This window comes from Pezoporus wallicus, unplaced genomic scaffold, assembly GCF_028554395.1.
Source record: "Pezoporus wallicus isolate ANWC-B61680 ecotype Strahan unplaced genomic scaffold, APGP_CSIRO_Pwel_v1 scaffold_14666, whole genome shotgun sequence".
Taxonomy (NCBI): Eukaryota; Metazoa; Chordata; class Aves; order Psittaciformes; family Psittacidae; genus Pezoporus; species Pezoporus wallicus.
The window spans coordinates 169,582-196,465 of NW_026637956.1; the positions used below are offsets into that span (position 1 = coordinate 169,582).

Below are 26,884 nucleotides of genomic sequence, written 5' to 3' on the forward strand. Positions count from 1 at the left end.
GACAGGCTCAGCATCCTGGGTTTATTAGATCAGACAAAGGCTCTTGAAAACGAGCTCTGCAAAAGGATGGACTGGAGCAGCCACCCATCGAAGGGGAGCAGAAGGTTGTGCTTCTCTATCCCCACACAGCTCTCTGCTCTCCCTGTGCCACCCAAGCAGGAGGCAGGCAGCCTTTCTTGGCCACCTGAGCACACGCTTCCCATCCACAGCCTTCTTCTATCGATGGCTACTGCTCAGTGAAGCCACTGAGAAACCTCTGGCTTGCTTGGGCCATGTTATGCTCTCCACAGCAGCCTCCAGACACGATGCTCTTAGGATGCAGAGCCCAGCAACTGCAGCAGCCCCCCCTTATACAGTGGAAAGGAAGGAAAGAAAGAATGGGGACCTTTCATAAGCCCAAAGGAAGAAACCCCAAGCAGGACATTACTGGGGAGACCCAGATGCTCTGGCAAGAGGATGCAAAGCGCTGGATGCTCTGCGGGCAATGAGGTCCTGGGCAAAGAGGCTGATGCTGCAAGTCAAAAGGGTTTAATCTGTGAGAGTCCCTCATTTCCAGACATCACACAGCAGGCAATAAAAAAACAGGTTTCTACCATGGGAAAGGGAACTGAGGTACCCCAAGGAACCAGCTCAGGGAGGTAGACTTGGAGGATGCGTTAGCCCCATACCTGCCTGTCCCTGCATGCCAAGCCCTGTAGAGCCTTCCCGAGCCTCTACCAGGAGCTAAAACAACATCAGCTCCACTTTCACCATGGGGAAGGAATTTTCTCTTTGGGAGCAGTTTGGGGAGGGGGTGAAGTGCAGGGGCTGGGCAGGAGAGTTCAGCCAGGGGCCGCTTTTAAGCGGAGTTGGTGTTTATGTCCACAGACAGCGAGTCTAAACACTGAGTGAGGCCATGGGCTGGCCACAGGCACCCTGGAGCTCCTCTCCCACCCAGGGCCACCTCAATGAAGCATAAGCAGCACCCACCCTGGGGGTGCCCAGGCAGCAAGTCTGGATCCATGTATCCCATCCGCACCCATACCCATGGACGCCCATCCGGGGAGCCGGCGCTGGAGTGGTGTGATCCCGGCCGGAGCTGTGCTGGAGGGGCTGGAGCCAGCTCCTCTTGGCCTTATATGGGGATTTTCGCACCAGTGTTGCAGCTCCCAGCTGCTCCCAGCCCAAAGTGGGGTCGGGAGCTGGCAGCCAGCGCTTAGCCTGCCTCCTTCCTGTTAACCTCTTTCCTGCTGAACGGCATCCGAGGGGTCCCTGTGTGATGGGAACAACCAGATCCTGTCCTGACAATCACCCGTGCCAGGCAGGGAGGGTGACCAAGTGGGTGGCAACATCCCTCAGTGCTGAGGTCCGACCCTCTGGGTCCTCTGCAGCATTCCCAAAGCCAGGGAGCCCTTCAGGGAAACTTGCATCCATGCACATGCACACTCCCATGTCCAGCTGGAGGGGAAGAAGGACAGAAGATGCAGAGAACATCGGCACTGTGATGGGAACAAGGGCCAGGTCCCACTGGGATCAAGCCAAGGGGCTGCTCCCAGCTCTTTGGGGACCAAAGAAAAGCCCAGCATCACACAAAGAGCTTGGAGCAGCAATTTGGGGACCAAAGCAAAGCCCAGCATTGCACAAAGAGCTTGAAGCAGCTGCTGAACCTATATCCTGGTTCTTTGGGGACCAAATGGAGCGCACAGGCACTTGCCAGCCCTGCCACGCTGAAAGCACCATCTCGCAGCCCTACAAACCCAAGGGCTTATTCTTCCCTCTTGCTCACTGGGATTTAAATGCGTTTCAAATGCAAAATGTCCTCCTCCCCTCCTAGAATGGGGTGGGAGGAATAGATGATAACGGATCCGACCCCATCTGCTCGCAGCTGCCAGCGTGGCATCTTCCCCGCTTCCCAACACGCAGGCACAACAGCTACAATGATTACCCAGCCAAAGGGGAAGCAAATAAGCAGCATTCCAATGAGTTGTCATGGTAATCTGCCTGATGGCAAAAGCATGGTGAGACCATGGGCCTGGGGACTGTACAGGCGGTGATGGACCAGAGCTTGGTGCAGGGTTGAATTGCCTGGAGAGGGAAACGCAGTCGTTTGGGGGTGGGAAGGAAAGGAGGGAATCACTTGCATCTTGATAGTTGAGTTTTAAATTGCACTGTTCCAAATTGGCCCTGTCGGCTTTGTTCTCCACCCCCTCGGTGTAGGAGACAAGTCCCAAGTGGTCCCCTGCACCTCGTGCTGCCAGGTACACAGCATCACCTCCATGCAGGCAGCATCACCTCCATGCAGGCAGCATCACCTCCATGCAGGCAGCATCACCTCCATGCACACACGTCCCTCCCCAGCAGCAAAGAGGCTCCACCAAAACAACATCAGACACCACATCCCCATTGCAGGGCTCGTCAGGTCACCCGCACACACAGATGGTCACAGACACGGTGACGCCAGCTTTGGAGACAGCTCAGGAGGTGGGAAGCTTGGATCGAGGCTGGATGATCTCCACCCATGCTGGCCAGTCATCCAAGCCCTGTCCAATCGCACCTACACTTGGACTGAGCATCTACCTGGGCACTGGCTGTGCTGAAGAGCAGAGGCCAAATTGGGGCAGGCTCTGCCCAACCTGCCCAGGCTGGCTCTGCAAACCAGTCACACCTGTGCTGAGGCTGCTTAAAGCTCACTCAGGTCCAACCCCCTCTCCATACACAGGGATGCCTTACACTAGACCAGGTTGCTCCAAGCCCCATCCAACCTGGCCTTGAACACTTCCAAGGATGGGGCATCAAAACAGACTGTTTGGAGACTTGGGAAGATGCAGACTAGAAATCAGAGAAGGGGCTGCGAATGAGCTGCTGCTTCTGTCTCCTCTGAACCAGCAAGGATGGGCATGGCCAAGGTAAAAGCCATCAAAGGAAAGCAGCAAATTAAATCAACCAAAGCCCTGTACCTCCCTAAGTGACTCTATCTCCCCTCCCGCCCAGAGGGGAAGGAGGGACAGGTCTCCTGGTCTTCAGCCATCCCACAACCTCCTGCAAGCAAACCAGAGCAGAGGAATCAGAGCAGACACACACCATCAGCATCACCACAGCCCTGCAAAGCCACCTCTGACAGCCATCATCTTGTAGCTCTGGATGACTTAAGGCCCTGCATTACACCAGCTCAAGGAAGCAGTGAACTAAACAGAGAGGAAAGAGAAAAACACCAAGTGCTTCCCACAATAAAAGAGCACATAAAATGGCAACACATTTCCTGGTGTCTCAGTAGAAGAAACAACTTCCCATTCCATAGGAACCAGACATTTTCCTTCTTCTTTTCCACTAAAACACAAAACTAAAAGCAAAGCACCACCTCATGACGGATAAAGTCAGCAGACACCTCTCAGCTGCACCCTCACAAGACACAGGGTTAGACCCACTCAAGCCAACTCTATGCTGACCCAATGCTGCACTGCAGGGCTATAGCTGTGGTTTCTCCCCAGTTTGGCTTCTTTTGGGCCCAGCAGATTTTGCTTTACAGCGGGTAAAGGCAATTTATGGGTGGTCAATGCTCTTCCCACCCCACCACACAAACCACAGGTCACGCAGCATCCTTCTGCGGGGAAGCAGCAGGCTCTGGGCTGGATGCAGCAAAGCAACACTAGTTACATCCCACACTGCACATCTCCTGCTGGAGCCATGCACTGCCCCCCATGTGGTGGGGTTTCCCCAAGCTCCCCCCCTTTCACCCCTAAGGATGACCAACGCAGTCCCTTGCACCAGCACTCAATGATAAGGAGGTGAGGAAAACCCTAGGGAAGGGCAGCATCAGATCCGCAGGAAGCTCGGGCAACTCCCACGAGTGCAGATGCTTCAGTGGAAGCTCTTGACTGCAGCTGAATGAGTCTGGGAATCTCATTACTCCCCAGCACTGCTCTTATGAGCTTTGCAGAGCTTCCTGCTGGGCTGGGAATACCACGCACCCGGGCTCCCAGGGTCCTTGGGGGGCTGCAGCTAGAGGCCAACCCAAGTAGAAGAGGTTGGGTTGCGTTGGCCAACCAAGCAGCAGCCACATCCTGCACCTCAACCCTATATAAAACCCCCTATCTGCTCTGCTCTCTGTTGCTCCCAGCAGCTTCCAGACAAGCCTGGACTTTCCAAACCTTCCCAGAAGCCGAGGCAGTGGCTGGGAAGTGTTTTCCAACCTTTGACTGCCGGCCATTCCCCCAAACGGCATAAAACGGGAAGCTTTTTGGCCAGGAAAGGCAGTTCCAAGCAGAAATGTTTCCAAACAGGCACACATGGCTGTTATAGGGCAAGGAGAATGCCCAGCCAGCAACCCAAGCTGGGCTTTGCATGGTGCAATGGAGGCACTGATGAAGACAGTTTTCTCCCTAAACCAGCTGCTCACATCTGGCTCCTGCACTTGCACAGGAAAAAGAGCAGATTCACAACCATGAGCTCCCCACAGCCCCTCATTTGGCCCCAGCAGAGAGGAGAACTGTGGGTCCAGTGCCCCCGAGGGGGATGAGCCCCAAGAGGTTTCTCCATCCCCCATGCCTGGGACTACAGAGAGCACAGCATCAGCCGACACGGCATTAACCACTCGTGCAAGCCAAACGTCCCCTTCCTCTACACATCTGCTCCGTCCATAATCCCCACTGTCCCTCCCCTAATGGGAAAGCAGCCAGAAAAGTGAACCAAAGCCCTAATTATATCCCAGTAGCTCCCCAGTGCCCCGGTGATCTGCTGTGACTTTACTGATGCAGTTACTGCTGGAACAAGGAGGAAAGGGATGAGGATGGGTGTGCTCCAAAAACCCACCCTTTCTCCCCAGCCACAGCATCACAACCAGTAGGAACCCCTTTGTAAGCTCAAGGTGCTGCTGGGACACATCTAAAACCAACCTGTGCACCCATCTCCTCCACAGGGATCCCCCAGCAAAGGGAACACTGCAAGTGCCACTGCAGAGGGAATGGGAGTGGTGAGCACCATGGACCACACTGGGAGAGCATCCCACGACCTCACTTGCAGATGCCCAAGCCATAAAATCATGGAGAGCCACAGCTATGGAATCTCTAGCTACAACATACGGGATGTGCAAGAGCAAGAACCCACATCCACATCCCTGCAGCTCCATGGCATGGAACCAACAGGGCATGGCCCTGGAGTGTGTGCCAGGAAAACGTCAGGAAAAAACCCTCCCTGGAAGGTGGGAACCTTCCCAAGCTCTCCCATGGCTCTGGGAGCAGCACCTCTGCCCCTGCTCTCCCTGCAGAAGGGGTCGCAGAGAAGCCGTGTTAATATACAGACAAATCCACTCCTGGATCCAACGGGAAGGAGGTGAAGGGTAACGTGGAGCTGCTACGCACGCGATGCACCTATGGTGAGTTTAACCTGCAGCGAGACTGGCTGTTTTATCTGGTTGCCTACTTAGAATCTGACTTCAGTGACTGCAGCGAAGTCCCTGCTGCAGCTCTGAAGGGACAAAGTGAAATAAAGAGGTCTTAGTAAACAGGGATTACCAAAAGCACATTCATTACCTGATCAAGAAGTGTTTTGCTGCCATTTTCCCCCTACCTTCTATATCTTGGAACCCGTGACAACAAAACCCGCCTGGGAATTCTCCTTTTTTTCCCCCACCCGAAATGCCTCAAAACCACCCCAGACAAAAAGGGGAAGACTCCAGTGAACCCCCTGCATTCAGCAGCGCCGAGAAAAGCCGTTCCCAAAACCTCCCTGAAGCCCTCGGCTTGCCTCCATGCAAGTTTTAAGCTGACAATGTCCCTTTTACAGCCTCCAAACCTGATGAATAATGCATGGCCGGGATAAAGCAGGAATATAATATTCACTAATGCTTACCCTAACAAGAGCAACAAGGCCTGCAAATAAGTCATTTATTAACCCCAAACCGTGCTGCTGCTTGAACAGAGCACACACCTCAGCTTCCAGCCCTGAAAACACCAGTGGAGTTTGCTCTGGAGCACGGAATGAGCATGCCAAGGGCTGGCTGAGACACCCCTCCCTGCTCTCATCACACAAACAAGGCTTATCCTGGACTTTAAGAGATGCTAATGGAATGAAACCCCCCTGAAAACAAGGCTGGGAGCTGCCACCCTCCTTTTCCCTCCTCCTTGGGAGCTGCAGCCTTCCCTTTTCCATCGGGATAAGAGCGATGGTGGGAAGCCCACAGCTCCAGCCGCTTTCTCAGGCATTCCAAAATCCGGCCGGAGCCTCTTTCTGCAGCACACCCCCTCCATAAGCTGGATGTCTGCCTAATTGTCTATTTATTTATCCCTGCCTTTTCCCAGCTCCCCGCACACACACACTGGTGCAGGGGGAAAGCCAAGGCCGGCTCCCAAGGCAGACCCCAAAATAAACCTGGGGGGGGGTGAGCAGCTTTTCTCCCCCCATTCCCAAGAGGAAGCCGGGAAGCACTGGCCAGGCAAGGGGTGGGAGCAGGAAGGGGGGATGCTGGAGGCATCACCCACCCCCTTTGCTTAAAAATAGCTGCATCCAAAGAGTGGCTGCAAAGAGCCACAAAGAGCGTGTTGAGCAGAGGCAGCTGCAAGCTATTTGCTGCCCCTGGTAATCAGCATCTCAGCTTCCAGAGCCCCCCCCGGCCCCTTCCTCCCCTGCCAGAAGCCACTGCTGCCTTTCTCCAAGCCACATATGTCATGTCAACAATCAATGAACACAGGGATCTCTGCCGGGGAATAAAGGGGAATGAGCTTTGATTTTGTGGAGCAGCTTCAGTGCCTTGTTTCATACACGGCTTCGGTCTCCTCTCCGAGCTGTCACCGAGGGGTCTGCTGCACCACGTCTCATCAGGCAAGGCCAGGATACCTCTTGCCACCTTTAGTGAGATCAGGGATGTGCCAGCCACCAGGATGCCACTTATAAGGATTTCTTAATGCAATGGGAAAAGGGTTGCTATCACCCAGCATAAACCAACCCACTGGTGGTCCTTACCGATCTCAGCCGGTGGCCCCTAACAGGGCTGGAAAGAATTAAACCCAGCCCTATCGCCATGTGGTGCTGCTGGCAGGTACCACAGGCACCTCGTTTCACATCCCTCCCTGGCAGCAAGCAACAAAGGGGCAAAACCCTGTGGTTTTGTTGGTTCTTTGGGTGGGTTCGTTGTGTCTGTGGATGGGTACGGGGGGATGCTTGGGAGCCCAGCACTGCCCTGGCTTGCAGGGAGATGGGATCAGGAACCCACTGCTGCAGCCTGTAGGGACTACAGCAGAGCTCCTACTGCCTCCAGTTCCAGCACCAGGAAAGGAAAAAGAGGGAAACACAACTGGAGCAACTGTCTGCAGTAAATACCAGATTTACCACCTGTCACTCAATTCACCACCACGTTGTTTGGGGCCACTGACTGAGTGCTGTGTGTTGTCAGACACTACAGCGTGGTGGGATGCAGGGAAAAGGCAGGTCCAAGGAGGAGGGTGGGAATGCCAACAGAGCCCGAAGGGCTCGTGTGAGAGGATTCATGTGCTCAGCCATCAGCTGTGTCATTTCAGTCCCAGCTCTGCCATCCTCACTACTAAACACTGTTAGAGGAGGGCTTGATTTCTGCATCAGTGTTTTACAGCAGATCATGGGGTTTCTTTCACCAAGAGCCTGCAGCCAGGCTGGAGGCCATGGGTACAGAGCCCAGCTTTCCACAAGGCATGAAGAAGAAACTCCAGCTGCTGCAAGCTCCTATGTTACTCTATTCCCCTGCCTCTGATGTACAAGATAAATGCAGTTTAAAACCCAGCTCATTTCCCTTGCACACATCTTCTGCACAAACATCTTTGCTAGGGCTCAAGAGATGGAGGATTAGGGTAAAAGCAGAAAGGACAGAGCCACTGGAACCCGTTCTCAACATAAGAGCAATTCCAGCTTTGCAGCTCGCCCTGCAGAAGACAATAGGGGCTGTGTTGTTTCCAGGAAGGAAGCACCTGGGCCAGGTCATCAAAGCCGCTTGTTCAATAGGAGGTCGCTGGCTCTATGGAGCATTCCCAACTCTGCTTTCATCCTCTCACCATCTGTTAACTCCCAAACCTCCCACCACAGACTGCTTCACACTGGGGCCCCTCCTGAGTGGGTCCTGCAGGCACCAAGCACCCTTCTGGGAGGGCTTGGATCCACATCAGTGCCCTCCATCCATGCTCAAGACGATGCAAACAAAAAGAACCAGCTTAATCCACCTAAACAGCAAACCCCGGCACTTTTAGGGCCCCAGTGATGGTCCTGGCCATGGACCAAGTGCCAGGACTGGTGCTGGAGCCATCCCTGAGGAGCCCTTCCCTCTTCCCTGCTCTCTCAGCCCCCATGAACTGCGCTATTGCAGCTCAGCAGTTTTACTTCTCCAAGCACCACACTAAACTGGACTAAAAGAGGTGAAACAGAAGAGGACAGGGAATCATTCATGGAGGTTCAGTAATTCCTTTCCCCAAAACCTGTATTGAGAATCAAGCACAACAAATCCATCAGAGATCTCCGAGCTCTGTTGGGAACCACCAGCACTTGGGCTGTCTCTACATCTCCTATAGGGCAATCACAAGGATGTGCTATGCACCTTCTCCCTTGCACCCTGATTTCAGGTGTCCCTCTGCTGCCCAGCTCGCCTGGATAAGAAAAGAATCACTGCTTCCCAATTGTTCCCAACATTCCCTAATTTCTGCTGCATCACCTCTGGGATATGCACTGAACATCCCAGGTGAAACCTCCCCATGGATCATCTTCAAACCCACTCCCCACCAAGCCAGTTATTCCCCCAGCTCTGCTGCCCATCACTCCCTTCCCAACCAGCTCACATCCTACACCACTTCCCATCCACACCACAGCCATGAATCCATGAGATCCTGGATGGAGCCAATTCCCCCAATACTGCATAAACCGCTGGGACTTTCTCCCCTCCATTGAGATCAAACTGAACACCAGAGGAGGCAGGAACAAAGTCTTCCCGTTGCAAGACCAAGTCAGATCCACACGCTGGAGAAATCCAGGATGGGAGTCCCTGCTGCCATCCCAGCCTTTCTGTTCCAGCTTGCTCTAAATTGGAAACATGCTCTGATCCAAGCCAAAAGCTTTTTATGCTAAACAGAAACTGAAAGTCTTGAAGATCTGGCAAACAGAGGCACTGGCAAAATCATGGCCTTGAAGGGAAAATGCTGGGGACGAAGGGAAGAGCGGGGTTTGTAAAGCCTGGTGCTCCCACGGAGGAGGGGGCAGGGAGAGCTTGGAAACACTTAAATGGCAAAAAAAGTGTGGAAAAGGGACGGACAGAGAGGCCAGGATGTTTAAGGTTTGTTTTTAATCCCTGCCAATGAATTCCCGTCCTGTGCCAAAACTGAAGTTAAACGGCTTTGATCTAAAACGGAGGAGAAAAACACATGCACAGATTCTTGGCTTCTTCAAACAACATAGATGACAAAGGAGGGAATGGCAGTGAAAATTAGCTCTGCTGATGGTGACATTTCAAAATGCCAAATAAAGGGGGGGGCAATGAGGAAACAATAATCACACACATCTATGCATCACAGCATCACTGGGCACACATCCCGCCCTCCCTCTGATCCTTCCCCCCAGAGCAGCCACTGATGCTTTACACCAGTCTCTATTCACCCATTTATCAACTCCGTAGGTTTCCATGGCCAGGAGCAGGGCTTGGGGCTGTGCAGGGCTCCAGATGTGACCCTGCAGCCCCCCTGTGCAGTGCCAGACCTCCCAGCTCTGAGCTGGCCTCTCTCCTCCTATTTATACACCCGACCCAGGGGTCCTGGTGCTCCCCTAACCATTGCCAGATGCCATCTGGTCTCGCTCTTCATCCCACCCCAGTTCCATCAGCTTCCAGCTCCCTCCTGACCTCCCTCCCAGCCATTCCAGGCTGGAGCAGGGATGTGTACTCCATTAAGTGGAGTTAATGCTGTTAGAATCTATGTGAGTTCCTGTATTAAGAGCAGACTACGGTGCTGCAAGGATCTTTGCAGAGGATACAACCACCCAACCCCATATGCATGAGCAAACTCTGGCATGGAGGTGGCTGACTACTGGTTTAAGCATCCTCTCAGAAGCAGAAGTCTTAATACCACCTCCCCCCCATTTTAGAAACCCATTTGACTCCAGCAAATAAGAGGTATGGTAGAAGCAGGGCTCACAGCCCATCCTCACACTTCCCTGCCACACTGAAAGGTGCCAGACATGGAGCAAGGCCAGTTTGCTGGGATAAGGGCACATAGCGCACAAGGATGCTCCTCCTGACCCTCTGCAAGGGAGCTGGGAAAGCCCATCCAGAAGATGCTCTCTTCTTGGTGTTAGTTATCCACATACATCCATAACTTTAGTGTCAGTTATCCACAACAGCAATGCTCGAGATGCTCCCAAGTGAGCCTCAATTTTGTCCTCAATTTTGCCCTGCTTTCAACCAACATATCCACAAAGGAAAAGAGAAACAAACAGTCCCAAACAGCCAGTGAGAGCACCCGGGTGTGATGGGAGAACACCTCCAGGGAGGATGCAGCTCTTGCTGGGCACAAATGCCACCCTGGTATAAATCCCAACCCAAGGGAAGTGGAAGAGGAGCAAACAGAGGCACAGAGATTAGCCTATGGGCATGAAGTCATTAAGAGGCTGGGCTGGAGTTCCAAACCCTCTTCTCTGAGCTGCTCTATCCACAGGGCTGGATCCATCCATTCATGGCTGGATGTGGGAGGTCCAGAGAGGGATGGGACAGCACTCTGCATCCCTGCAAACCCCTCCTGCACAGCCTCTGCCCCTCCACTGCGTTCCCACGCAGCAGGGCTCTATTTATAGAGACCCTGGCCGCTAAGTATAGACCAGCAATCAAAACAAAGGGAGGAGAATGCTCTGCACTTGCCACTCTCTGGCTCCATCCTCTCATCCTCCAGCCCTGGATTTGTGGCAGCTCCCATACCCCAGCCAAAAGCCTCCCAAACCACCCCAGCACTGGTTTTGCTCATCATCCTGGCAGGGGTTTCCCTTCATCCCTGCAAGTGACAGCACCATTCCTCCCAGCCCAGGCTGCTTCTCCATGGGCTGAAGACTCTAGAGAGGTTCAGTATCAAAGATGAAGTACCAAAGATGACTCCTCCACCTCCATAACAAGTCTCTGGGTGCCTTTGGCTTGGCTTGTGTGTTTTGGCAGGCTTTAATCTCACTCTCCACGCAACAGGGAATAAGGGAACATGGGGAAAACCAAGGGAGTGCCACAGGACTGGGGAACACACAGAGGCAAATGTCCTCAGACACTCACAATGCATGAGCCTGTCCCTGACTCTGTCACCTTCTTTCCTCCCTTCCCTCAACTCAATGCAGGAGTGGGTTTGCCATCCTCCCGCTGAACCCCCCTGTACATCACCTGGCCCTGCACGGAGGGCACGGAAAAGCCAGCACCGAGGGGTAACTGCAGCAGCTCAGCATGGGAAGGCAACGCCAAGCAATCACACAATCCACATCCAGCCGTGGTTGGGAGGGAGGAATTTCTGCACGTCTGAGCAAGCTCGGCTTAGCCAGGGCTCGGCGGAGCTGGGAAGGGCCCCTGGCACGCTCCCCGCAGACGGGAAAGGGATGGGATGTGCTCTGCTTGGCATTCCCAAGGAGGAACAGCACCCAGAGTGAAAGAGGGAGACCTCGGGGGGCACATCTGGCAGCTCAGCCTGCATCCAAGGGGATGGAAGTCCACAACCTGTGTATGCTCTCCCCATTAAAACCATTGTGCAGAACTGGTCTGGGTTTTCAGACTGGAAATATGATGGATAGATGGAAGGATGGACATACAGAAAAAAGGTAGCCAAGCAGGAGAACAGACTCAGGACTGGCTCAGGGACATGGGTAGCTCTCAAGAGGAAGCTGGGTGCCAGTAGAGTGGCTGGTGCCTACTTGGCCCCCCTTTTACTAAGGCTTTCTCTATTCAAACCACTCCAACACCAAACATGAGTAAGTGTGGGTCGGAAGGGACTGGGGCTCCCCTCCTGAGCCCACCCCTCCTGCTTTTAATAGGAGCAGAAATTGCCCAACCCACAAAATCCACATCTGAGAGGCTCAAGGCACAGCAATCCCATCCCTGCAACTGCCTGGGAGGTCTCCAGCCAACTGCTGCCTGGCTCCCATCACGCCAAGGAGGCTACCCCTATGAAGAAGCCCCCATGGGATGCCTCATCCCATGAGGATGTGCTTGCTGACAGCCTCACCCAGGTACCACCAATCCCCTCCAGTGACCCCCAGCACTCAGCCATCATAACCTAATGCTGTGGGATGGTGGCAGTGGGTCCCAAACCCACTGGAGCTGTGGCACTCTGAGCCATGCTCTTGCCCTGCCTGGTGGGAAACCAATGCGCTCCACTGCAGGCACACAGGGAATGAGCCCGGCCCTGCCACAATGGACAGAGCGAGGGCATCATGGGCTGCTGGAAGGGGCCCTGCTCCTGCCAGCCAAGCCATGCTGGCACTCGATGAACAGGGATCAGGGCCTGGTGGTTTGGCAGAGAACAGCTTTCCCAAGGTCAAGCACAGGACATGCCCCAGGACAAGTTCCCACATGCAGAAGAAGGTCCCTGTCTCCGGAATTCCTCAGCCTCGACCCTCCCAGCCCTGCTCCTGCATGGGCTGAGCAGCAACAAAACCTTCCCTTTCCTCCTGCTCAGAGGCTTTTCCTCCTGCCCCAGCCCAGTTTCCGTGTTTAGGGATGCTCCAATGCAGATGGAAGGGGCTGGGGCAGGCTGTGCCCAGCTATGGCCAGGGAACACCTTTAACAGAGCTGGTGCCCACAGCCGCAGTGTGGATCCCACGCAGGGATGTGCTCTGGAGAAAGGTCAGGAGGGTATTTTTACACCATGTGTCAGACCCCAAGGAGGAGGAGGAAGGAGCTGAGACCATCCCCTCCATCTATGGCTATAGCAAGGCCAGACCAAGCTCTCCTGCCCTCCTCCTGTGGGACCACAGGGAGTCCCAGTGCCCCATCCCAGCAGCTGGGTCAGAGCTACATCACAAGGCTGGAGGGGTGCAGAGCAGCAGCCAAGGAGAGGTCCAGCATGGAGATGCACATCACACTGCTCAGCACACCGACCCACACTGCACATGTGCACACTCCCTTTTATGTTTGGGTTTTCCCACTTTTTCAAAGGGAAAAAGCCCAAGAGGTGCCTGGAGAACTGCAGGATGCTTCCCTTCTCCTTTGTGTGCTCTCAGCAACGATCCCCTGTAGTGCCAACAAGGCTGGATTGCTCCCCATCTGCTCCTCCCTGGGGCAGATCAACCTCCTCAGGATGCAAAGCACCAGTATCACAAACTATGCTTCCCAGCATCCTTGCACCTCTACCTTGAACCGGAGCATCTCCCTGCTCCAACCAGTCACACAGAGCTCTCCTTATCAGACATGAAACGCCAGGTTGCTGAGACACTAAAAACGTATTAAAAGCCTCCACTGCTCCTTCTCGAGCCATTTCAATTATTCAGGACACTTGGATCAACCCCAAGGAATAAATACAAAGCACCAAGGCATGAAACTCGAGCAACGCTCGCTGTGCTGCCGTGGCCCATCGCACGGTGCCCTCGCAAAGGCATCAGAGGAGGACCAAGGCACCTCCCCACAGCAGACACAGGTCCCCACACGTCCCTGCCCCACATCCCAGCATGCCTGGCTTCCCGAGCCTCCCGCCCAGGCACATCCCAGCACATGGTGTGTGCTGGCACACGCAAACATAGGCAACCTCCCATGGGTTTGTTGTAGTCAGGAGGATAAAACCACTGGGATCATGGGCTCTGCTTTGCAGCTTGCAGCAGATGGAGTTCCTTCCCTTCCTTTCAGCTCCTTGCACTGTTTTACAGAGGGGAGCAGTGCCGGTGGTGGGCTGCAGCTCCAGAGCAGGCAGCAGGAAGGTGTTCCAGCTGACCTACTTTCCATAGGCATCAGTAGGCAGGGCACTGCCAAGGTGATTCACCATCACCAATCTCCAGCTGGCACCAAGGATCAGGGCAGAAAAAAGGGAGGACAACCTTGAGGATGCCCCTAGTGCTCCCTACCAGTGTGGGATCTGTCAGCAACAGGATCCCAATCCCATGCCAAGTGGGACCCACATGGCTCCAAACCCCAATATCCCCCACAGACCCTCCATGCAAACCCAGCCTGGTGTTAAGTCAAGCCCAGCAAGCACAACTCTTCACTGGTTTGAAGAGACCTCCCCATGCCCTGTGCCTGAAGCATCACCCAAGGCTGCTCCACGAGCAGCAGAGGTGGCCCTGGTTGATCCCCACAGGCACCTCCATGGCAGCACTCACCATCTCGTCCAGGGCATAGCGCAGCAGCCCGTGCTCGTAGAGGATGAAGAAGCGACGCTGCCATTTCTGCAAGGGAAGACAACAAAGGTCACAGCAGTGCCCACCAAGCCCTGGGCCTTGCCAGGGGCACAAGAGCTGCACATCACCAAACCAGGGCAGAAAGGCACCAAAATGCTTTTGTGGCAGGGACTTGTGACAACAGGGCACAAGCTCAGGCCTCACTAAGCAGCAGAACACAGACCCCAAGCTGGCCTTGCTTAACCTCACAGGAGACAAAACCCATCAGCTTCTAGGCTGGAACCAGGCATTTCCTCCCCCCCTCCTCCTCCTCCTCTCCCAAAGGTTGCCCACAAGCCCTGTCACTGCTCTCCAAGAGACCTGGAGAACAACTAAGTGCTCCCAGCCCTCAGCTTCACCCTGTGACATCTATTCCATCACCCAGCGCTGCAGGGGGACAGGCTGTCACATTACATGTCCCCCAGCAGGGCACGAGCTCAATTTGAATGGTGACTGCCCCTCCTTTGCCCAGGCCCTGCCTCCCCTGGCACTGCTGCTTCTGCAGCAGAGCAGATTGGAGAACTGATCTGGCTGGAAAACTGCCTTTTTTTTCCCCTTCTGTGCCAGGTTGTTTTCAGCCAAGAGCACAAACTGGTTGAACAGGCTGAAAGGAAAAAGGTCCCAGATTCATAGCCCCAGTGCAGCAATTCTTATCTTGCTTTTCTCAGCCCTTCAGGCAAAGTCCAAGGTGCTCAGGGACAAGCGGAACTCCCCAGGACCCTGCAGACCTCCACAAGACCCAGCTTCTGCTATAGCAGGGACCAGAGTCCCATGTCTCCTTAATGTTGGGCCAGCAAGCCTGCTATTAGCTGTGACTCCAAACCATGCCCCACATACCCCAGGCTGAATCAGAACCCTGAGTTCAGCTCTGAGAGCATTTTGGCTGCATGACAGAGGGTTCACGGGCCATTGCCATCGCTCCCATGCTCAAAACAGCCCTGTCCTGGTGGCCTCAGCAGCAAGTTCCCTGGAAGAGCAGTCTGGGGACAGGCTGGGAGTCCTTGTCTCAAGCCAGCAATGAAAGGATTTCAGCCTGGCCACATACTTCTGGGTCTCATACCCCTCTAGGGCAGGAAAGTGGGGGATGCTCTGCCCCCATATCGCGATGATGCTTCTGCAAGGCACAAGCAAACCCCTTTGGACAGGAGCTGAGTGTGCTCTGCTCTGCTGCCAATGCACTCAGCAATGCACAGAGCTCCATAGGGTTACAGCAGATAGGAATCACCTCTCAGCCCCTTCCTTGCTGCAGGACCTGACACAGAGGTATCCACATCAGGAGATGGGATGCAGCCTCTCTTCAAGGCTCTGGGCATGCCCATGATGAGCTGCAGTAAATAAAGGAGTTGTAAAAGGAAACTGGGTGCCTTGCTGAGGGTCCCAGCACAGCTCAGAGCCTCACAGCCCACACTCTGTTGGCCTGGGAGCCTCCCCAATCAGCATGGCACATATCAGGCCAACCAGAGCATCATCAAGCATCAAAAAGCAACAGCAGCAAGCAGTAAAACTGCACAGACTGAGCCTGCCCAGCACGGCAGTGCCCCATCCTGCTGCCCAGCACAGGAGACCTTGCATCCCAGAGCAGGCATCTGAACCTTGCTGCAGGAAACCTCTTCCAGCTTCCTGGTTTGCACAAGAGGACGGATGCATGGAGGTGCCTGCAGCACTCCTGGGGCAAGGACAGGAACTCACTACTTCTGCCATCCCTACCCGCAGCACAGGGAGAGAGTGTTTGGCTTTGCTTACCCGGGAGCGATGGACAGGGTTGTCAAAGTCCGTTCCTTCCGGGGCCAGCAGCAGCCAGCCACCATAAATGGGTTTGGCCTGCAAAGAAACAGCAGAGAAACACGTCAGGCGCAGAGGAAACCAGCTCACCATGGAACAGCACCACGGCAGATCTACAGGAAACGGTACCAGACACTGGCGTGAAGACAGCTCCATGAGTTCACCGGCAAACTGAGCCCTGACCCTGATGTTTAATGGCAACCTGTGGTCTTATATGCCCCATTTGCAGACAGGACTGAAATGAAGACTCGGGATGAGGTAAAATCCCAACCCCAACCTCCAATCTCAGCTGCTTTTGCATCATACCGAGAGCACCTATCTCCCTAGCACTGCCAAGCTGCAGAGCTCATCCTCACTGACAACTCTTCCCCTCGCCATCAGCAGCGTGCCTCTACTCCACAGCAAAAACACACTCCCAAGGAGAGCTCCATGTTTTCCTTCTGTTAATTAAGAGAGGAAAATCTACCCATGGCTGGCAGTCCTCCAGCTCGCAGCCGCTTCCGTTGCACTGCACATCCCACACCCCTGCCAGCCCAGCCCGCTCCTCCCCATCAGTGGCTCCCAGCAGCCCAGGGCCCAGCACGCAGGAAGGTCAGAACCAGGCAGAGGGAAAAACAGCTCATTCAACCCGGCCGGGAAGAGAAAGGGAAAGAATACCCGGAAAGGAATGCCTTCCAGCACCATTTATCAGTGGAACAAAATAGCCAGGCTCCTTCCGCCAGTGCTTTGGGCATAGAAGCACACACAGAAGTCAGTGCAAAGCAGGCCCACGCTACAGCGAGCGATGGGATGGGCACCAAGCATGTTCTCCCCTCAAAATCCTATAGGCACCGCTCCTGCTGCCAACTATTAGCCAACCCCATTCCTGGCAAGGGCTGGGGCCAAATCCTGATACAAGAGTGACAAGGCATTGCCACACCGCTGAGGCGGCTCCACAGAGGTACCAGGAGTGAGGAAACCAAGGGCAGATCCAGCCCCGGGAGCAGGGACGCTGCTTCCCACCATGCAACATCCACACGCACCCAGCAACAAGGACCCATGTTCCCAGCTCCTCTTTGGTTATTCTGGTTGCTTCCATTCTTTTCCTTTTGGTTTTTTTTTTTCCCTTACAGCTTAACACCGTTCCCAATGCGGTACCTCCCTGAGATTCCTCCTGCCAGCTGCTGTGGTTTTGTAATGTTCAAAAGTTTCCCCTCTGGAAAAATCCCTGCAAACAATAGAAGAAAGTGCCTGTGCACCAAAAACTGTCAAACGCATGAAGCACTGAGTAAGCAAACTGGAAACAAGCCGGAGGAGCCCTTTTAGTGCTTATGAAGTGAAAAGAAACAACAGAATCTCTTCTCTCCCCCCAACCCCAATGTGGTATCTCAGCTTTAGGTGCTGCTCTGCCAGCAGCTGGGAAAACATGATTTGAGAAGGTCTTCCTTCCTTCCCCCTCGCTTTAAAGGGGATTAAAAACAATGGAGGGCTGGGAATGGGATCAAGTTTGGAGGAGCTGGCCTGAGGCACCCCTGCACCCGCCTGTTCCCACAACCACCAGGGGCTTTGCTGACACCCCAAAGCCCTCCCTGGGGTTGGTGTCACCCCACTGCTCACCTGGGTGCTGATGCCTTGCTCGCCCATGGCCCCCATAGCGCCCCGGCACCGGCTCTGTGCCCAACCCGTGTCCGGTGGGATGAGCCACGCTCCGCCACTCCCCCGGCACACCCCGGCATTCACCCGCCCCGTGCCCCCACCCAAAGGTGCCCATGACGCACCCCATGCCCACGCAAGGGGAGGACTTTGGAGCTGAGGCTCCCACTGCTCCCCGTGGTGCAGGGATGTGGCCGCAGTCACTTGTGTGGCCTTGGCAGGGATGCCTGCAATGGCCTTGCCCTCATTTCCCTTCTGGTTTACAAGGGAAAAGGCAGAATTCCAAGTAACTAACCAAAGGTGACCCAGCAGAGAGGCGGGAAGTGCCTTCAGTGGGTCACTGTAGCGGGAAAAGGGGTCCCCAAATGCGTATGTGAGGCACTCACAGTGAGCCCTGAGCAACCAGCTCTGATGCTTGAGAAGATACTGTGAGCAGCCTCCATCACTCAAGAACAAGGAAGAGGATGACAACGCAAGCAGGACACAGTATTCCCAATGCTTGCCACTGCCACACCAAGGCAGCACCCTCAGTGGGGATTCTATGGGCGGCCGAGCAGCCTGTAGGGCTCAGACCTTCCCTGTCCCTGTATTTTCTCCTCTGTGCACAGCCAAATACTCAACCCACAAGCAAAATCTCTTCCCAACACAAGCCACAGCACTGCAGCCCTCCCGGCAGGACCATCCCAAGCATCCCGTTGCACCCCAGCACCATCCATCCCCAGTGTGACAGGCAGCAGGCGAATCCAAGTGCCACACCAGGGACAAACACCAGTGAAACCCAAACAGGGGACACCAAACTGGGTCAGCAGCAAGCAGCCTTAACCCAGTATTGCAGGTGTGAAACGCCGTCCTAGCTCAGCCTGGCTCACACCCCTCAGCAAACACTCTTTTACCCGCAACCACTCCACTTTTGACTCAACTGACTGTATATAAAGCACTGAGCACCTGAAATCCCTGCCCTTAACACCAAGCACGGTCATTTCTTTGCCAGTGTCACAAAAAAGCACCAGTGGGCTATACTTATTTCAGCAGAAGAGTCCAATTTCAGATATTGACACCAAAATAGCTGAAAGGTAGGAATTCGAGCCAGGCAGTGTGGGCAGCCCAGTTCCACCCACCGACACATGAACACATAGCAGTGCTTTTTAAAGCCAACCCAAAACAAGCTCCTGCTAAAACCAAGCCCAGAGAGGTACAAGCCTAACTAAAAAGGGATGCCTGAAATAAACCCATCACACCTGCATTGGAATGGCCCTGCTGAAGTGAGGCTTAAAATAAACCTGCTTGAAGCTGCTGTGGGAGGCAGGTCCTGGGCTTAGGGGGGGGGGTGTTACTGCACCAGGATGGAGCTGGAGCCTTGCATTGCTTCACAGCAGAGAGCTCAGCAAGAGGAGGAAAACGCAACACTCAGCACTAAGAGCTCAGAGGGAAAACTTCCCTTGTCCAAGCAGATCCGTCCGACCTCACGCTGCGCATTAGAGCAACCCCAAGGTTCTTTGACAGCAGAGCCCCGTCCACCTCCCACAAGCTCCAAAGAGCAATCCCAGGTGGTTTCCCCGCAACCACATGGGATGCTCAGACAACTTTGCCTTTATCCAGACTGTACCTGGCCGAGGGGTGAGCCACAGACCGCCATGGAAAGCAGAGCAGAGGGCAGCTGCCGGCGGTGCGGAGCATCCACTGGGGTGGGGTGAGGCTCGCGGGGCGGGCAGGAAGAGGAGAGCCGGTTCCTCTGGCACAGCTCGCGGTGACGAAGCCAACCACCCACCATGGCCTGGGCCGGGAGATGCTGGAGCTGCTGCCTTGCTGCTCTGGGGGAGATGTGCACCTCTCGCCACCCAAAAGCAGTGATACAGGCACAACGCTTTGCAGTTGCGGGGGGGGCAGGAGGTGGGAGGTGAGGTTGGAGCCCCACAGTGCCTGGTTGTGTCCTATCCTATGGGATCAGCAGAGGCTGACTCAGACAGAAACACCCTTTCGCCATCGCTCCGCTTCCTGTCGCACCTCTGGGAACGCCCAGGTATCCCATCCCGCCTCTGATCCTGCCCGGCCCTGCTTGGCTTCGGGATGGGCCACCATCCTGCTGCTTCGCAGCCCCTTCGCCTGCCTCTCAGGTCGCTGCCCCACCATGACCCCGTGCTGCATCAAGGGGAGGACGCTGCCTCCAGCTGAGCACCCCAGGCTGGTGCTGGAGCACGGGGAGTGGGAAGGAAGCAGGGAAGGAAGCGGCCCCAGCTCGGTTTACACAAAGCTGTCAGGCTGCTGTGCTGATGCTGCCCAGGCACGGACAAACCACCCCAGGCAGCTCCACCAGCACTGGGAACGTGATTCCCAGCAGCTGGGGGTCTGGGCTTAAAGGATATGCAGAGCCACACAGCACTTCCCAAAGCACAGGGTGATGCAGGAGCCCCTGCACATCCCCAGGGCAGAGAAGGCACCTTCAACCTCCTTCCAGTGGGCAGGACGGGTCACAGGAGCACGACAGCCCACAGGGGGCCAGAGGTGGGCTGTGACACCAACCAGCATCACTGGACAGGCTTTCACATCTGCTGTGCTTGCTGGTGGCACCTTCACCTCTTCCATCCTTCATGCGCACCAGTTGGGCATACAATGCCTTGCAAGAGCTCACAGGAAAGCTTTACTGACAGCCACACAGAATCATTAGACAGTTAGGGTTGGAAAGGACCTCTAATTTAGGGTCCAAATTCAGCCCCATCGAAGAGCACCCACATCCCTGTTAGGGGGCTGGCGATGCTCCCACAGCCAGCCCTTACCCATCCCAATGTGCTGTGAGGAAAGCTTGCATCCCTGGCCGGGAGAGAGTCCTGGCTGGGAGCGCGTGGCGGGAGGGATAATCTGTTTAGGCTGCCGGCAGACGTAATGAGCCCGTCTCGGGTGGAGGCAGGGCTTGTTTTGTTCAGGCTTGGCAACGGAGTAGGAAGAGTGATGGGGGGGAATGGACTGCTGCAGCAGAACTTTAGCCTCTGCCTCCCAGCGCTGAATGGAGAGAGCCCTGGGCACTGGGGAAGCAGGAGCCCCATGAGAAAATGATGTCCCCAGCCTGCTCCAGGCTGTGGGTGAACACATCGTGACCCCCATCCCACCACCTTTATGGCTTCAGTCCCAACAGCCACCAAAGGAACCTCTCTGAAAGCAGCCCACTGCTCCCTGCACCGCAACAGCATCCCAGCTCTCAGCCAGACCCATAGGAAAGCATGGGCACAGAGTGGGGGACAGTAAGGTCCTAGTCCCTTGTGCACCACCTCCTGAACCACTCAGGGCTCCCCAGAGGTAGGGACCTGTTTGTGGCACAGCTCAAAGGGAAAGTTCACTGCAAACGCTGTGGCTGCAACCTCAAAAGAGGAAATCTGGGACATTTCCACTCCACTCTCAGTTTTGCACACCTTGGAGCCAGAGTGAACATCGCTGATGGGTGAGTCGAAGCTGCTGTCACCTAGCAGGAATGGGGAAGGTGACGTGGTGCTTAGGGAGGGAATGGGATGCCATACCCAAGCAGGCTTTCCTGCTCACAGCACAGCTTCTAGGAACTGAGAGACAGGTGTTGCATGCTCCCAGCAGGATGCCACACGGACCATTAAAGCCCCAGCACCCAGAAGCCCCCTCTCCATCCACCTCCTGCTCTCCTGCAAAGCCACATTTACACAGCACAAGTGAGGGCATGAGCTGGCTGCTGCTGAAGCTGCAAATCACCAGGTCAGGCTTCCACCACCAACACACCTCAATGTGCAGGAAGAGACCAAACCAGACCGGACAGGCTGGACCTGGGGTGCGAGCAGCACAAGGTGACACTGCCATGGGGTGGCTGATGGCCACCATGCGTAGCACAGCTCTCTTGGCACTCCAACAACCCTCACCCTGCCATCAGCAAACCCCAAAGGAAAGGAGCTGCCTGGGCAGTGCGTGGGCAGCAGCAGAGACCGACTGACCAGAGGAACAGGAAGGGGAAAGGTTGAATTCACCCTCTGTGCAAACAACCAGTCTCCAGCAAACACCTTGGCCCTGGGGCTGTGCTTGCGTCCGAGCGCTGCCATGAGCTTGGGAAGTCGGGAGCCAGAGCTGGAAGAGGCCAGCTGCAGCGTGCACAGGCAATGTGTCAAGCAGCAGCAGCAGCAAGATGGGAGTAGGAAGGAACAGGCTCTGCAATCCCAGCTCCTCGCTCCTTGAGCAGCCCCACAGCCTAGCATGCCCCGCAGCGAGCAGGCGTATCTAACCACCTCCCACGACGGGCTCCCGCAGCGCCTGGCAGAAGCCACAACATCTCTCTGGAGCGCTGGAGAGGGGATTTATCACTTCCTCGGGTGCCAGAGCAGATAAGGTGCGGCGCCATGCAAAACACACAGCAGCAAGTAAGGGTGCGAAGGAGACGGTTCTCCAGCACCCAAAGGCACCACCATGTCCCTTCCCTTGGGTCACGGCGAGGGTTAAGGGCATCCAACGTGACATCCCTGCCCTCAGAGCACACTCCAAGGGTGGAATGCTGCCCATTCCCCATGACTCTTCCCACCCCAAACCCTCTGGCCATGCCCCCCAAGTCCCCAAAGGAGGCGGGTCTGACATTTGCAGAGAATCTCCCCCCCTGTTTGGTCCTAATAATCAGTCAAGTACAGGCAGATTTTTGCAGCATGATACAACAGGGAGCAGGGAATGCAAGAGCGGGGGCTGCTTCCAGCAAAGAGAGGGCTTTTCCTTCCCCAAGAGCAGGGAATAGAAGCAAAAGCATGCCCAGGACATGATCCCTCACCCTCCTGCCCTTTGGACAATGCCCATAGCCAGGGTAAGACCCCAGCCCAGGGCATCATAGCCGCATGGATGTAATGCCCCAGAGCCAACACTCCCCAGCCTCAGGGCTGTCCAGCATCCAGAACAGTAGGAAAGTGATAATGTCCAATGGAGGAGAGCTGGAAATAACCACCCCCAGCACCGAGCAGGGGCATCACGGGCTGGGAAGAAGCACTGGGAAAAGCCTGCGAGCTCCATTTTCTAACTGGGTGGTCCTCTGGGCATCCATGCCATGATCTCCAAAAGGAAGGGAGGAAAAAAAAGGCACTGGTAGCTGGAAAGACGTCCTCACATTCCTCTATCTGTGCCAGTCCCCATGCCCCGAGAGAGCACATGCATGGAGCAAATTAAAAGCAACTGCTTTACGCTCTGCTCTTCTTCCAATCCAGGCCAAGCAGAATTTTGAGGTTAATTCCCAGCCTGCTCCTGTTGGAGGGGGGGGGCTTCATCTTCTTTATGAGCCAAAGGCATGTGCACACAGGTCCAGACCAGCTGGTGTGGAGAGTGGGGACCCCTCAGGGACCCCCATGGACCTGCAGAGCCATGGGTGGCTTCCTTGGGAAGAAGGTCCCAATGAACTGGCTTTCCTCTGGAAGTAGAAGGGATTTCCAGGGGCAGGCTCTGGGAAGCTGACCTCCCCACGAGGTCTGCAGGATGTTAAAGGGGACGGTGCGGTGCCAGCACAGGCACACCTTGCCAGGAAAGAGGGAATCCCCAGGAACAGGGAATTTCTCCCTTGCCGGGAAAGGGGCAGCACAAGGTGAGCTGGTGAGTGAAGCAGCCAGGACAAGGCCATTAACAGCACTGTATCCACCAGGGACCAGAGGCCAGATCCTGCCACTGCACAGGGCTCTGAGCACACAGGTCAGACCCATAGGAACAGCAGGGGTTGTTCCTACAACCACAGCAACAGATTGTCCCAAAGGGGAAGCAGACACAGTGCCTGACCCGGTTTTTCCCATGCCAAAGCAGGCACCCCAGGAGGTCAAACACAGGTTGGGGGCATGATGGAGGGCACATCACCTCCCACCTGCTGCCCCATGGGGGACAACCGGAGCTCCAAGAGGTAGCAGGACCACACGTAGCTGCCCTAAGTCACACAGAGCCCCAAAGGGCAGCACAGCCACACACAAAAACAACTCGTGAACGCAGCGCTCCCGGGATTATGGACTTAGCGTCCACACAGCCCTTTGAAGTTGGAAGTGCTAAGTCTGATTATTATTAGAGAGCTCCAGCTCATTAATCCTGATGTTTGGAGCTAGATTTCCACCACCCCCCCCCCCCCCCCCCCTCCCAGCCCTATTCCTAATTCCGAGTACAACTGGAATCCATTCCTCCCACTAAATACTGGTGACAAACACACACCGGGCTCCAGCACACCGGGAAGCAGGAGAAGCAGCTCCTGACACCAACACAGGTATCTTGATGGCATAAAAAGCCAAAAGAGACCCGAGTACGTCAGTGTGAAGAACCTTCACCTTTCCTGCAAGCCAAGTGGAAAGGTCAGATGACTCAAAAAGCCTTTTCCAGCCTGACTCTAGGTAATCACCGACGCGATCCCGATCCATGGGCCGAGTGGGATGTACGGCGCGCAGAGCCCTAACACAGGGGTGTGGGATCCCCCACCCCAGCCCAACCCAAGCTTCAATAGAACTTGGACTCAAAAGGAAGAATAACCCCGAGCTGTTAAATGAACCGTTATTCCTGCCGGAGCACACCCTCACATCCAGGCTCCTCGCTGCAGCCTGAATCCGGATGGGTGGCAAGGAAGAGCTGGGAATACCGCGGGCCGGGGGGCTCCTCGGCAAGGCGGGAGGGAGGGTGCGTGCCTGCATCACACGCTACCAGAGCCACCATCTTATCTGGGAAGCGGGATTACTTCACCCCAGCTGCAAAGGGAGAAGCAGAGAGCAGGATTGGTTTTCCCAACCGGAGCCCCTGCACGCAGGCCTGGAGCCGGCTGAGGGGCAGACCCTATATATCCCCATTGGAGCCGGAGTTCCATGGGGTCACCCACCACCCTGACAGGGACAAAGCAAACAGGGGGGCTGTCCAAAACACAGCCCTGGCTCCCCCATGGCAGAAGCAGGCAGCGTGCAACGCTTTGACCCCCCCCTCCAAACACACTTAAAATCAAAGCACTGAAGAGGCAGCAAAACCCCAATCAGGGCAGTGGGAAGGAGGCAGCCGGGAGCAGGGGGGCTCTTCCCAAGCCCCCTTTGGGATGGCTCCTTTGTCTGGGCACGGCCACGACGCTCCCGCCCGCCCCTTCCCGCACACACCACGGCATTTTTTCCAGTTACATTTTTTCCATATTAGCCCTCAGATTTCATTATTCCCCCCCCCCCCCCCCTTCCCTCGCCCCCCCAGCGAGAGCAGCAATATGTCTGATCTCATTGCCATAATAGGATCGGGAGCGGGGATGGCAGTCCCGGCACAGAAAGGTGTGGAAGAAGAGAGGGTGGCTCTGCTTCCCGCAACCCGACACCATGGATGGGCCCCCTACAACCCTAAACATCCCCCCCCCCCCCCTCCAAGCCTGCGTCAGGCCTGGGAAGAAGAGGAGGAAGGCCTGGACATGGCAGATCCCACGCTGGGAAGGAGTTGGGATCACCTCCCTGTCCCCCTGGGAATGCTGGGGGGGGGGGGCTGTAAGATGGGGGGGATGTGTTCAGCTCATCCAGGAGAGGATGTTTTATTTACAACCGAGTTTTTCCCAGGACTTTCAGGATAAATCCCACCGGATACCCCCCACCTGCTGCCGTGCACCCCAAGAGGGGCTGGGATCACCCAAAGCACTGGCGCTGGTCCCCAAATGGCCTCAGGAAAAGGGTGAAGCACTGAGGGCCCAGTGGGCACTGTGGGGATGCCGGGTGCCCCATGGGACACCTGGGTATCCATGGGGTCAGCAGGCACCCCATGGGATCGTTGGACAATCTATGGGACCAAAAAGCACACATGGGGCTCCTGAACACGCCATGGGGTTCATAGACACCTGTGGGTCCCTATGCTGTAAGTGGGGTCAGCAGTCACTCCATAGGGCTACACACACCCCCCAACAGCCCACACTACCCATGACAGCAGCAGGCACCCGCAGAGCCCTATGATATCCATGTGCCCAGCAGGCCCATGGGACCCCTGGAAATCCTACAGGAACCCACGCTAACCAAAGGGGCCAGCAGGCACCCAGGGGCCCTTGTGCTACCCACGGGACCCACAGGTTACCCACGGGCCACCCCCTGCACCCCAAGCTACCCAGTGGACCCCGAGGTACCCACGGGGCCACCAGGCACCTCTGGGGCTCTACACAACCCACAGATGGGGGGCCAGCAGAGACACCCCACAAGGCCCTGAAGCCGGGGACGCGTAGGGGCGGGCAGGGGGGCGTGGCGCCGGGGGTCGGATTTTGGGGGTAAAGCAGCGTGTTTTGGGGGTCAGCTCCCACCTGGTTGAGGTCCTCGTCGTTGAGCAGGTGCGACTCGCGGGGCTTGAAGCAGTTCTGGCACTTGCTCTTGTTGAAGATGTTGGCCTGGAACTTCCTGCAGGGGTTGTCCTTGGCGGCCATGGCGCGGCCCCGCGCCCGCTGCGAGCCCGCTCAGCGCCCCGCCGAGCGCCCGCCCGCCGCGCCCATCGCCGCCCCGCGCCCGCCCTCAGCGCGGGCCGCGGCCTCCGCCTGGCGCCTGAGGAGAGGCAGGGAAAACACGGACCGACACCGGCCCCGCTCAATGGAGGAGATTAAGGACCGGAGAGAGCGGAGCCCGGATCATAGGCCGCGGTGCTGCGGAGCTGCCTGGGTGCGGGGGTCCTGGAGGGTGCTCGGTGCCGCGGGAGCCGCCGCCGACTGCGCCGCCCGCAAAGTTTCCAACCGTTCGGCTGGGGCGAAGGGGGGGGTGCGCTGACAGCGAGGGCGGGTTCGGCTCCGCTCGGCTCCGCTCGGCTCGGCCCCCGCGGGAGGGGTTGCGTGTGCACAGACCCCCCCACTGCGCACCAGGCCCCCTTCATGCACTGCCCCATCGTGTTGTGACCCCTACAGGCCCCCTTCATGCACTGCCCCATCCTGTTGTGACCCCTACAGGCCCCCTTCATGCACTGCCCCATCGTGTTGTGACCCCTACAGGCCCCCTTCATGCACTGCCCCATCCTGTTGTGACCCCTACAGGCCCCCTTCATGCACTGCCCCATCCTGTTGTGACCCCTACAGGCCCCCTTCATGCACTGCTCCTGTTGTGACCCCTACAGGCCCCCTTCATGCACTGCCCCATCCTGTTGTGACCCCTACAGGCCCCCTTCATGCACTGCCCCATCCTGTTGTGACCCCTATGCCATGCATTGCTCCCCCCCCGCCCCCCGACCCCGTCAT

The 26,884-nt window shown here is 56.1% G+C and overlaps 1 protein-coding gene across 7 annotated transcripts in view; it reads right to left on the minus strand.

Annotated features, from left to right (window-relative positions):
- MPRIP (myosin phosphatase Rho interacting protein) overlaps window positions 1–26,159 on the minus strand; it is a 72,802-nt gene extending 46,643 nt beyond the window's left edge. For 5 of the 7 annotated variants that reach the window (XM_057408485.1, XM_057408482.1, XM_057408481.1 and 2 more), the window contains exons 1-3: window positions 25,970–26,159; window positions 16,054–16,131; window positions 14,254–14,319 (exon numbers count right to left, since the gene is read on the minus strand). In XM_057408485.1, coding sequence (XP_057264468.1) covers window positions 14,254–14,319; window positions 16,054–16,131; window positions 25,970–26,089 — 264 coding nt within the window. In that variant the 5' untranslated portion in view covers window positions 26,090–26,159. The remainder of the gene's footprint in view (window positions 1–14,253; window positions 14,320–16,053; window positions 16,132–25,969) is intronic. The other 2 variants (XM_057408486.1, XM_057408487.1) reach the window with 2 other exon arrangements.
- Window positions 26,160–26,884: the final 725 nt, after the last annotated feature.